The sequence below is a fragment of the Phaseolus vulgaris genome, chromosome 7 (genome assembly GCF_051622355.1).
Source record: "Phaseolus vulgaris cultivar YP4 chromosome 7, ASM5162235v1, whole genome shotgun sequence".
In the NCBI taxonomy this organism is placed as follows: Eukaryota; Viridiplantae; Streptophyta; class Magnoliopsida; order Fabales; family Fabaceae; genus Phaseolus; species Phaseolus vulgaris.
This window is the reverse complement of record NC_143504.1, coordinates 11,624,199-11,636,203: the sequence shown is the minus strand read 5'-3', so window position 1 is coordinate 11,636,203 and position 12,005 is coordinate 11,624,199. Positions and strand designations below refer to the sequence as shown.

General features: G+C 34.2%; 1 protein-coding gene and 1 pseudogene across 3 annotated transcripts; one reads left to right on the top strand and one right to left on the bottom strand.

Annotated features, from left to right (window-relative positions):
- Positions 1-1,700: 1,700 nt before the first annotated feature.
- LOC137828217 (DNA polymerase eta-like) lies at positions 1,701-8,836 on the bottom strand (annotated as a pseudogene). Its single transcript, XR_016523484.1, has 16 exons — positions 8,677-8,836; positions 8,444-8,564; positions 7,851-8,149; positions 7,048-7,212; positions 6,835-6,923; positions 6,516-6,635; positions 6,092-6,215; positions 5,555-5,686; positions 5,172-5,285; positions 4,804-5,023; positions 4,405-4,513; positions 4,215-4,312; positions 3,467-3,536; positions 3,260-3,387; positions 2,202-2,310; positions 1,701-2,122 (listed from the first exon to the last, which is right to left on the bottom strand). The product of XR_016523484.1 is annotated as a DNA polymerase eta-like (transcript).
- A 301-nt stretch (positions 8,837-9,137) lies between these two features.
- On the top strand, positions 9,138-11,666 carry LOC137829036 (uncharacterized). Of its 2 annotated transcripts, XM_068635833.2 has the most exons (6): positions 9,138-9,249; positions 9,365-9,427; positions 9,542-9,610; positions 9,817-9,909; positions 10,682-10,786; positions 10,860-11,666. In XM_068635833.2, the coding sequence occupies exons 2-6, from the start codon at positions 9,401-9,403 to the stop codon at positions 11,226-11,228; spliced, it is 663 nt and encodes a 220-aa protein (XP_068491934.2). In that variant the 5' UTR covers positions 9,138-9,249; positions 9,365-9,400; the 3' UTR covers positions 11,229-11,666. The 2 variants fall into 2 exon arrangements, with proteins under 2 accessions (XP_068491934.2, XP_090161444.1); XM_090305318.1 differs by lacking the exons at positions 9,138-9,249; positions 9,365-9,427 and having other exon boundaries at positions 10,860-10,937; positions 11,006-11,090.
- The last annotated feature ends 339 nt before the right edge of the window (positions 11,667-12,005 follow it).

Below are 12,005 nucleotides of genomic sequence, written 5' to 3'. Positions count from 1 at the left end.
TTTACATTTCAATATTTTTATCACTTAATGTGTTAAATAATTGATTTTGCTTATAATACTTTAATTTATGAAATGTCACAATTGTTAAAGCAAGAAAAGAGCAAACCAGGTATTCATTCGTGACAAGGGAGAGACAGACTATGTCAAAATCTACAAAATTGGGCATTTGTCATGAATCTTGTTGCTACATTCTCGTTGATATCACATGTGCCTGCTGGCTGCTTCTTCCTGCCTCCATACCTTCTTCTCTCACTTCCATAGATTTTCGTATTTCCAAAAATGCCTCTCTGTAATATTCTGGATTACATAATCCAGAAGTCATTTTCCAAATTTGTAATTAGTTTCCAGATTATATAATCCGGAAGTCTTTTTTCATATGTATGATTACTTTCCGGATTACATAATCTGGAAGTCTTTTTTAACTTCTGGATTATGTAATCCGGAAGTCTTTTTTCAAATGCGTTTCCAGATTACATAATCCAGAAGCTATTCTATGGGGGTGGCACAAGAAGGATACAATTGTATTTTCATGTTGCGTATGGAGGTACCAGAAGAAGATATGGAGGTGCAGGAAGAAACAGTCGTGCCTGCTTTATTTAAAAAAATGCTAAAGATGATTCGTGCAACAAAAGTTGTCTAGACCAAATAAAATTTGGGTTGAAGGGAAAACTTTTCACATCCTTCACGGTAAATAATATAGACTCCATTATTACATTCAAAACAATTGTGTTCATGGTTAACAGAATTGACCACATTCCAATGCTCTGAATGAGCCAACTTGGCCACATTCATGACCTCCCTCTTCTTTTTGTTTGAAGTGCTCTAAGCTTCTTATTTTTGATGAATTTTCAAAAAAGGGAAAAAAAATCAAATACCAGAAAAAATTATCCAGTTCTTAAATCCAATCATTAATTTGAAAAAGAGAACTGCCTTCCTTTCTTTAGCATTTGTGATACAAAAATAATGATAAAAATCACAAGTTAAATCAACTATTTAACAGAAATTAAGGATCCCAACTATGAGAGAGATCTGAGTATCTCGAGAGAAAACATGAGGAGTTGAGTAGAGGAAGGAGAAGCACAGCTTACTGAAGAGGAAGGAGAATAACAAAGAGAAGATTCATTTTTAAATCCAAGCATTTAAGTTCATCTAACCTGGATATGTGAGAGAAATGTCAACCAGAACAAAAAAAACATTGACATATTGACACATCATTCTTCAAATTACTAATAGAGTTCCTATATTATAGAATGAGTATTTCAGGGCTTAGCATTCAATAATTCTATACAAATGCAAAGAAAGTGTCTTGGTGCAGTGGCGTTATTGCACTTCAATCACTTTCAGATCAAGGATTCAAGCTTCTCTCACCCACATGATTTACTGTAAAAAAATGTTTACGCAAATGCTAATAAAACTATGCAAAAAATCACTTCTGGGTAAACCCTAAACTTCATATTTAACATCATGTGTTTAGAGGCAATGAACTACTACAACAACGCTGACTTGGAACCACTTAACCAAAAAACAAAAAGGGCGCATTTATAACCTATGCTTTAAGCTAAATTAAGACAAAGCTTACCCAGCAGCTTAAACAAAAGTCCTTATTTATGACATCTAATACTTATTTTCTTTTCTTTTCTTTTTTGACAATATCTATCGATATAAGATAGAAATCCACTTACTCTATGAGCAACCCAAAATGAGAAAAATAGCAATTTTTGGCTGAATTGGTTATAGAGAATCATAAGAATATTTACATGGTATCTGAACAAGGAGCATCATACAACACAACCAGAAGGTTCCTCGTGCTGATTCCATAAAAATTTCAACCAAATAGGCAATCACAAATCAGCTAGCTTACATATTTCTAATAAAACACTCCAAAATATGTACATTAAATCAAAGTCAACAATTACATTAGGCCGCTTTTGTGGCCTAAGCCAGGTTCGAAACTCTTCCTGAATTTCTGGTGGTAATTCATCAATGATAGAGAGATCAATCTCATCAATATTATAACTACTCCAAACTTCCCTCCCCTGTGGTACACCTACACTACATCCACCCTTGTTGGTATCAATCTCTTCATTACAAGTTGAATAACTATCATCAGTAGACTGGGATCCTGCAGTATTGACGATATTAGCATAAGAAACAGAGATGGAAACCGAAATATAATAAAAGGAATGTGATTATAAAATTACCAAGCGATGATGATATTTTAACATCGTGGGCATTTGAAACATTCTTCTTCTCCAATGAAGACCGGGAATTATGGTAATTATTGAAGATATTTATAATTGAACAGTTCTCCTGCAACAAAAAGAAATCTTATGCTGTAAAAACTTAAATGCAATAGATTCATGGCTGAAACACCATATTCTTTATATCAGCATATCATGTAAGTTGATTAGTTGATATGATATGACAGCAATTCTTTTCATATCTGAGACTTCTTCAGTAATATATATATATATATATATATATATAATCTTATGCTGTAAAAACTTAAATGCAATAGATTCATGGCTGAAACACCATATCTTTATATCAGCATATCGTGTGAGTTGATTAGTTGATATGACAGCAATTCTTTTCATATCTGAGACTTCTTCAGGAATATATATATATATATATATATATATATATATTATTAAAAATTAGAACAAGCAGGTTGGGAGCCAAGATTCTGAAAACTTAACCATGGTCAAACCAGACTGCACAACATGAGACATTATCCCCACCATTTACATGTAAAAAACAGTAATGACGTGTCATTAAAGTTCCCCACTAAACACAATATCCATTCTTTCAGACACAAAAAAGATATGTTGCAAGGAGTAGCTGGACATAAATTGTATATTCATGTCTTCTTTAATAATCGAAACCATATTGGTTTTGGAATTAGCTGAAAAGTATTAAAGAAAACTTTGAATCATATGACCTTGTGGAAAAGTACTGCACTGACACCTGGTCTCAACCAATGTTTACCAGTTGTTGAAATAAATAAATTTATATACTGCAATTGGATCAGAATTATGCTGCAATTGTCTTCTGGCATAATTACCAGCTTAACCAATCTCATCCAGTTTACAGAACTAGGTTATGATCAAAACTAGGTTACTCTCGGTCAAAAACATTATTCGGCATCCTAGATCCTTGCATAACATTATAACTGATTTGAAGGTTTTTTATGTTCATGATTGCATTTAAGATAAGTAAAATTATGCAATGAGTAGCTAAATAGTGTCAGAAAGCATACATGAAGCATCTTTCCTGCTCTCTTTTTCTTCCCAACTGCTTTCAAACTAGAGATATTTGAAACATGACTAAGATCTTTTTCAGGTAAAACTCTATGTGGCTCACCGTGTGTCACTCTGTCTTCACTTCCTGAAATAAAAAATGATCAAATCTCAAAAGGAACCAATAGAAGAGAGAATGAAGAGCTAAAACCAGTATTTCACAGTACCTGAGGGTGACATGAAGGAGGATTCTTCAGTCAAGCCTTCCACTTTAGTGGTTAAATGATTCAATGGATCCTGCAAAGGAAAAGGATAAATCCCCATGAATCATTACTGAACATGAAGCATTTGTATTAGTGAATAAAAACCATAGGTTTGAACTCTGATGCACACGCACATTGAATATTAACAGTCAGAAAGAATATCGATCAAACTCTTCTAGTTGAATTTCTTTACAAATATAATAATCTTGCCTACAAGCAAGTTTGTTTTTCAGTTCTTGGCTCTGAACTTTATAGCTGAGAGACCCTACCTAATAAATGTACCTCATTCTTAATGGATCTAGTAGTAAAAGCTTAATTCTCATTTCTCTGAAAAGTCATACATTTTGCTTCAAGTCACCCATGAAGAAAACCCAGTAAAAAATATTGAAGTCTGATAGATCACCAATAAGCAAAACATATATGATGATTCATGAGAAATTTGAGTTTTCAGATACTTTAATATATTATGTTTATTTATAAAAGCATGACATGTCTATTTGCTAACTGGTATAAAATATTTCTACCAGATCCTCATATTAGCCATTAGAAACCCTTCAAAATCTATCCCACCTGGCAGTTTTTCCACTTAAAAATAATCGGGTAGATGTCTCATCTGAGAATAATATTAAAAGAAATTGTTCTATATGGGTTATAATATTATACATCTTCTTAACATGAAATCTGAGCATGATATATACTTGCTTTGATACACCTGTGGATCCAAACAAGCATTCGAATGCTTCATTTCTGCATAATCAGGACAGTGAAGCTGTAAATCATAGGGAACCATTCCCGTACAACTTTCACTACCTGCTTAAGCACGTAGCCTTCATCAAATTAAATGTGAATGCAAGAGAATGAGTTCTTTGATAATTAAGCAACCAATGAGATGATGTTAAAACCTGAAGGTGATGATGGTACAGCTTCATGAATGACAATATCTATTGATGGATTTGATGTAGAACTGGATGGAAATTGCCCACCAAAGTATTTAGCAATTGAATGTGTTCCCTAGACACAAATGTCATTTAATATGTAAATTTTAAATAACATTATATGATCCTAAAAGGTACCACTTTCTAAGGACCAACCTAAAATAGGAAAGTAAAACTGCAAGGCTCATGTTAAGCAGTATAAACCAAACACTGAACACATATCCCTCAGAAATACTAAATACTAGTAGTAATAGTATACTTAATAGCAATTCAGGTTATTTCTTTTCAAATGCTGGTTATGCTCCTCAATGCTTTAAGGTGATCCTATATCAGGAAAGTTCAGAAAATCAAACAGTTCTAACTTACAGATGGTATGGACACAATTTTACTCGCAGAAACAGAAAGTGATGTCACTCCCCAGATGCTATTTTCATTTCCGGAAACCTTAAAGCTGTAGGTAGGAGTCCAAAAAATCACGTAACCTGGCTTGAAACAGAATTAGGGCATCCTCTTGAATCTTTCTAGTCCCATATCTTAAAGGACAAGATTTAGAAGGGAACTTTCTAAGTGAATCTGAATCCCCTGTCTGCAAGATAAAAGCTCAAACAAAATATACATAAAATAAAACCACTGAAGAGGATAAAAGAAAAGTTGGCAATCAGAGATGAGAAAATCTAAAAAATGAATATCCAAATAAAAGAGAATTATGTAAAGATCAGTCACAGAATACCCACCTTATATGCTCTACCATGTAGCGTCAGTGTCTGTGCAATCCGTTTGTTTTGATCCAGATCAGAGTAAAGGCGTTCATTGAGCTCTTCACACAGTTGATTAAGCCAATGTTGAACCTGAAAATAAAAAATGAATCACAAAGAGAGATGTACAAGCTTGTAAAACTACACAAAATAATAAATCATAATCCTGCAAATGCCAGCCAACAGAAACTATAAAATACACAATATTTATGTGAGCAATAAAAATATCTGATCCAAGGAAGCATTAAAAAATAAAGCACAAGCAGTTTTCATCGTGCATAAATAATAAAATGTTGCTGAGTGCAGCATCACCCAAAATAAAGTGCTACTGCTAGGTGTAATGCTCATATGGGGACTCTTACGGAATCAATTGTCTTCAAAGCCTGAGGCCCAGGAAATGTCTTGCCAGAACCATGGCTCTTGGGAAGGAGTCGCCCCTCAACTTCTTCCCCACTGATTCCTCTTGCAATATTCCACAACCAAGTACTGTAATGCTGTAAAAGCTAGAATCAGGAATAGAATACCAACAGATTGCAATGGAGACAATCAAACAGACAGTAATGAGCAACTAAGATACTGATCAGAAATGCAAGCCATTAGAGGATGACACAAAATTGCTATTTAAATGAGATCCCAAAATAAAAAATGAATCACAAAGAGAGATGTACAAGCTTGTAAAACTACACAAAATAATAAATCATAATCCTGCAAATGCCAGCCAACAGAAACTATAAAATACACTATTTATGTGAGCAATAAAAATATCTGATCCAAGGAAGCATTAAAAAATAAAGCACAAGCAGTTTTCATCGTGCATAAATAATAAAATGTTGCTGAGTGCAGAATCACCCAAAATAAAGTGCTACTGCTAGGAGTAATGCTCATATGAGGACTCTTACGGAATCAATTGTCTTCAAAGCCTGAGGCCCAGGAAATGTCTTGCCAGAACCATGGCTCTTGGGAAGGAGTCGCCCCTCAACTTCTTCTCCACTGATTCCTCTTGCAATATTCCACAACCAAGTACTGTAATGCTGTAAAAGCTAGAATCAGGAATAGAATACCAACAGATTGCAATGGAGACAATCAAACAGACAGTAATGAGCAACTAAGATACTGATCAGAAATGCAAGCCATTAGAGGATGACACAAAATTGCTATTTAAATGAGATCCCAAAATTTAAATTGGCAGACAGCCAAATGATATTCTGGAAGCAGATATAATATAATATTATATATATATATATGTGTGTGTGTGTGTTTGTGTGTGTGTGTGAGTGTGTGTGCATTTATATAACTCACCCATGTTAAAAGACAGAAACTCACCCAGTATTGATCCCATACCACTGTTGTAACTTCTCCTCTGAACACTGAAGCAGATCACCAACGGTGTTGACACTAAGATCACACTGTAAAGAACTCCCCAACTTTCCTCCGAGGTGTTTCCTGCAAGTAAGTTTTCTTCAACAACATGCTTTATGAATTATGATATCAAAGATCATCATGATCAAAGAAATTTCAAAACAGTTAGAAGAGTTACATGAAAAGCTGAAACTTGAAAAATGTATATTCAAGACAAAATTGGATAAGATTTAATTATGAGTGAAATACATGATAACATAGATAACATATAATGACACATTACATTTTCTTTATTGGCAAAGATGCAAGTAACCCTTCAACCGATGAGTGTTATGCAGGTTTGTTCATAACACTTGCAAGTTTAGCCAGCATCTGAGAAAAGCATCAGACACTAGTTATTCGCCATAAAAAAATATCAAGGATCCTTAGGAAGAAAGATGTCAGAACTTATGACAGATAATATATGGATATATAAGCATATCAAGACTGCCTTTACCTTATTATGAGCAATACCGGCAGAGCATGTGAATTCTGTGTCTTTCAGCACCTGCATCCTGAGGTCACTAACAATGACAGCCCCACAAGCTAATAGATTATCTTGGTAACTAGCATCACTTCTACAAAGCCACTTCCTAACCTCTTCTTTGACATCACTTCCATCCTGAATAAGAAACCAGTTTCAGTACTGCCATATATTTTCATGCCTGTGCTGCCATTAACTGATTTAAAAAAAAAAATTAAAGATGAGGTAAGCTAATTGACTGCATTAAAATTTCCAAAATCAATGGTCCTGATAAATGGACAGGACTGAACAAGCAAGTTTGACAGGTAAATGTAAATTCCAACTGAAGTTTCAAGTTGTACTGCAGTTAATTTTATTATTTCTTATAATTGTATAATATTTATATCAAAAGTGATGACATTCAATTCTTTTAATATAGCTATGAAAGTTAATATTAAACAATGTTTATAACTTAATGGCATAGAAATTTTGAAACATTCATTTTACAAATCAATTTTTTATTCAATAGATATTTTATGATAATGCCCACATACAGCACACATTAAAATTAAGATTCAACTCCTGTTTTACTTCTGAACCAGAAAACACCCTTTTTCAGTGCATTGATTGACTGCGTTTACAGAATTTTGATTTAATATTGAAAGGCTTGCCTACTAAATAAAACATTTTCTTTTAAGACAGACAAACATACAAAATAAACAAAAAAAGAAAAACTGTATTTTGTATCTTTATATTAACATCAATAAAGCAATCTCAGAAAAGGCAAGGCCTCTGACCTCAATTTCCTCTTCAAAGTCTTGCATGCTTTCTGGAGATGTTTCCATCAGCATGGTTTCAGCAACATGAGTTAGATCAAGATATACCTCATCAATCGAAGCCCTCTCACAACCTGAAAATTTTGAAATCGGGCACAATAACACAAGGGAATGAATGACTCCAAAGGTAAACAATCATTTTGAAATGCCAGTGACACGCACCTCTGAACCCGCATTCCTATAAGAGTTGAGATCAGCCTTACCACGTGCTATCAGAACTTGGACCGGTTCAATTTGCGGGCATGCCTCCTCGCATTGAACTAAAAAAAGCAGAGAGAAGGTGAACGCGAACCCAGATAATAGAATAAAATAGAAAGTAAATAGTCAATTTAGTATATGAAATTGCGATTTATTGTCACTTTAATCTCTAGAATTAGCAAAAAAATTTAAACAAAAGTTCCCGTATTTGTTATCCGTGACTAGTCCAAAGTCACATACAAATGACATAAGTGATCATGTTAACTCATTGAGTTTAAGCACTTAGATGAAATAAAATACAATATCAAAATTAAATTGGCATTTCTTCTAAAATCAAGGGTTTGGTTCAAAATTACCGTTTGACGCCACATCTGCGAGCCTCATAGCTGACAGCAATGAGAGCCCCACCTTTGTAGGAGTTGTACTGTATGACTGTAGTGGGCAAGCCCCTTAAATTTGGTTGTGTTCTCTGTTCCACTACACCAATCAAACAACAACAACACAATCATCATATAATGACACAAATTGGGAATTATTTGCAGAGAAGAAGAAGGACATTGAGTTCAGAAATGAGAGAGAAGAAAGGAACCTTGAACGTCCATAATCCATGTCTACGTGAGCAATCACTCTTGCATCGCAAGTTTCTCGCCTCGCTACCGACATGGCTTCTACAACCCTTTTTTTCCCTACAAATCTCTTCTCTTCCCTCTTTTATCTCTGTGCCACACTCACTCCCCATCTCTTTTTTACTTTTTTTTTTCTTTAACATTTATCATCTATATCTAAATATAAAGGATTCTTCTAAATAACAGTTTTTTATTATCTATTTTTTTTAATTTTATCTATATATTAAAATAGTTATAAGAAGATTTTAGTTATTTTGTAATTTTGTAAAACTTTAAAACAAAACTTACTTCTCAAAGGTTACTCACACTCACATATATATAATATTTAAAGTTTTTTCGTAAGTTAATGGATCGTCTTTTGTTAAACCCATAGTTTTTATTTGCTTGTTGATCCTTTTCTTTGTTAAGGGTCCTTTTTCACTCTCTATTTAATTGTTGTTTCAATATTTGTTCTCTGTTCTCTGCTTTTGGGTTTCTAGACTACCATGACAGATTATATTCTTGGTGTGGTTGACCCCAAGCAGTGGCATTCTGAGGTACTGATATGTGATGATGACTGATAATGTGTTATGAATTGCTTAATATTGTTTGATTGCTCCACTGATATAATTTGTTTTTTCTTTTATTGGTCATGCAATGGCATGAATCAAGAATCTGAAATTGAACAAGCATCACTAGGCGTCCTAGATGGTGCACCTTGGTGGGGAGAGGCTGGTACTTACTCAAATTTAGTTTCATTTTCCTTTTGTTTTTGGCCTCTCGTATCTGACTTGTGTTTCATTTGATGGGCGGTCTTATCTCATGGTTTATCTTGATTTGACATATTAGATTATGGGAGTTGCTGATAAAATTGGTGTGGGAGTACATTTCAACCCCTTTGTTAGTTGGAATGGAAAGGTATCGATAGCCTCTCATCATGACTCAGTGCTGTAGTTTGTGATTAAGACCTTTAGTTTAGTTCCTGCAAACTCACCTTCTAGAGAAATTATTTTAGAATACTGGGATATTTATAGTTTTCTATCAACACATTTTTTTGGCTTTTTTGTTAAACAAAGATTACCTTTTTTCACGAATTCCTTGTCTCTACAAGCAAGTTTATGCAGTTGTTCAAGTATGAGATTCTTAGAATGCATGACTTACTTCAAGATGTTCACTATTGGGAGAAATTCTACTTATGTGGTCGGTTACAGAAACCAGTATGTTCTATGCTTTTTATCCTCTTCATGTCGAGAATCGTTGATTCTTGATATTCCTTGTGTTCTAAGCTTATTTGTTTACAAAATTCTTAATTTTCTTATATGAAACATTCTCTAAGTATGAGAGTGTAGATATTTTATATATGGCATTTATGCTAATTTATATTTTCTCATGTTTAATTAGAGAGATTTAAAGTAGTATAACAAGTACTTCTAATTCTAAGCTTTATCATTTACATATTATTGCAGATTACTGTCATGAGTGTAGTTAGATATAAAATACAGAACTCTAGTGACAGAGAGGGGAAAAAAAGTGGCATTGTCATTGCGAAGAATGGGAGGGAGAGGAATATGGTTGTGGTAAAAAGGAAGAAAAGGTTGAAGAAAAATAAACCCTAGTTCTTAGAATATCAGGATCATTCAGATAGAAAATAAAAGAAATTACTGGCCCTGACTAGTTTTCTAAAGTGAGCACGAGACTATGCAATTATTGGAAGTTTATACGTGGTGATAAAATTCTAGGTGAATATGGATTTTAAATACCAAATCGACTAAGTCACTGCCTTGTATTCCATATCAAGAAAAGTCATATTTTGTATACTTGTATGCATTCAATACGAGATAACGAAATATACAAAAATTCATGTAACAATGCTCTAGTGCTAGTGTCTCATATCTATCTCATAGTTTGCCTGTCCTCAATTTACTTGATAACTTGGTTCCATGATTGAGGCCTAATTTGGTCCTATATTTTTGGACATGTTTCATTTAGGTTCATATTGTTGTTGACAATTTAGATGTTAACAACACCAATTCTGTTAACTTGAGAGCTGCAGTGTCAGCTGCTCTTCTCTTGCTTCCATCGGAATTTACAGAGGTATACTTTTTTCTTATTAAATTATTTACTTTGAGAGTTGGACAACTGAATTGATTTAACCATCCCCTTGCAGGAAGACCTGTATGCGAAAGTATGTAGTCTCTCCTACACGGGTGATGTACGCATGTTATTTACTAAGGATAAAAACAAGGTATTCCTTGTTACTAGTAGAGTAGGATGTGGTATGAAAATGTTAAATCAGACAGTGCACGCTTTCAGGAAGGGGATGATGCCAGGACCCTTCATCGATTCATTGATCAGATGTTGTCCCAAGACATTATGTGAAATCAGGCGTCGAGCCGTGGCCCACATCGTCACAGAGGGCGAGGTCACGGAGAAAAGTGGGAGCGTCCGTCTTGTCCGACCTCGAGCAAATGGTCGATCTCAGCCCATGAGGGTACATGAGACAACGATAGAGAAGAAGGCCCAGGGGAAACAATAGCCGTATGAGGCGAGAAAGCCCCGAACTAGGGCACGAGCAAGGGAGGACGGACCCCATACACAATTTTCGAGTAGAGTTGAAGAATCTAATCGTTATTCCTAACATAGCGGAAAGATTGAAGATACCCCGAAGACTGACAAAAGGTTGGGGCCCAGCAAGAGCACTTGGTGTGAATTCCACCAAGCCTTTGGCCATGGTCTGCGCAACTGTTTGTCGTTGGGGTACTAGTTGGACAAACTGGTGAAGAGCGGCTTCTTGAAAGACTACTTGCAAGAACCGCATATATATATATATATATATTAGAAGTTTTTAAAAATAGTTAGCTTACCCTCTGCTTTGTTTTATGGTTTGTTTTCTTTAATCTTTGAAGATCGTGTTATTTTACACCGGAGCAAATCAGATTGCAGGTGATAAAGCTCCCCAGTAAGCGACCAAATGATGAGATGTTTTTCTTTTGAATGTTTTGTTTCTAATACTTTTGTGAATATATTAATTCCCTATGAAGAGAGATATCTTTTTGAGATACAATTACAATATAGTTGTATATATTCATATGTTAATTAGATATTGCTTATTTTACTTTTATTTTATTATATATGGGTAAAATTAGGGACGTTACAAGGGTTTGTTTAGGGGGGTTAAAATTTTTTCGAAAAACATTCATCTAGATTTTCTAATATTTTATATACAGGTTGGAGCATTTCTCAAAATATTTAAATATTTATTTATTTACTAATAAAAGAACAAAACATAATAATAAAACTCACCTACTCTATT

Excerpts from the sequence above, each read along its gene's own strand:
- LOC137829036 (XM_068635833.2), top strand. The coding sequence starts at position 9,401 with ATGGTGCACCTTGGTGGGGAGAGGCTG. Across the intron at positions 9,428-9,541 it reads ACCTTGGTGGGGAGAGGCTG|ATTATGGGAGTTGCTGATAA; the intron begins GTACTTACTCAA and ends TTGACATATTAG. Across the intron at positions 10,787-10,859 it reads TTCCATCGGAATTTACAGAG|GAAGACCTGTATGCGAAAGT; the intron begins GTATACTTTTTT and ends ATCCCCTTGCAG.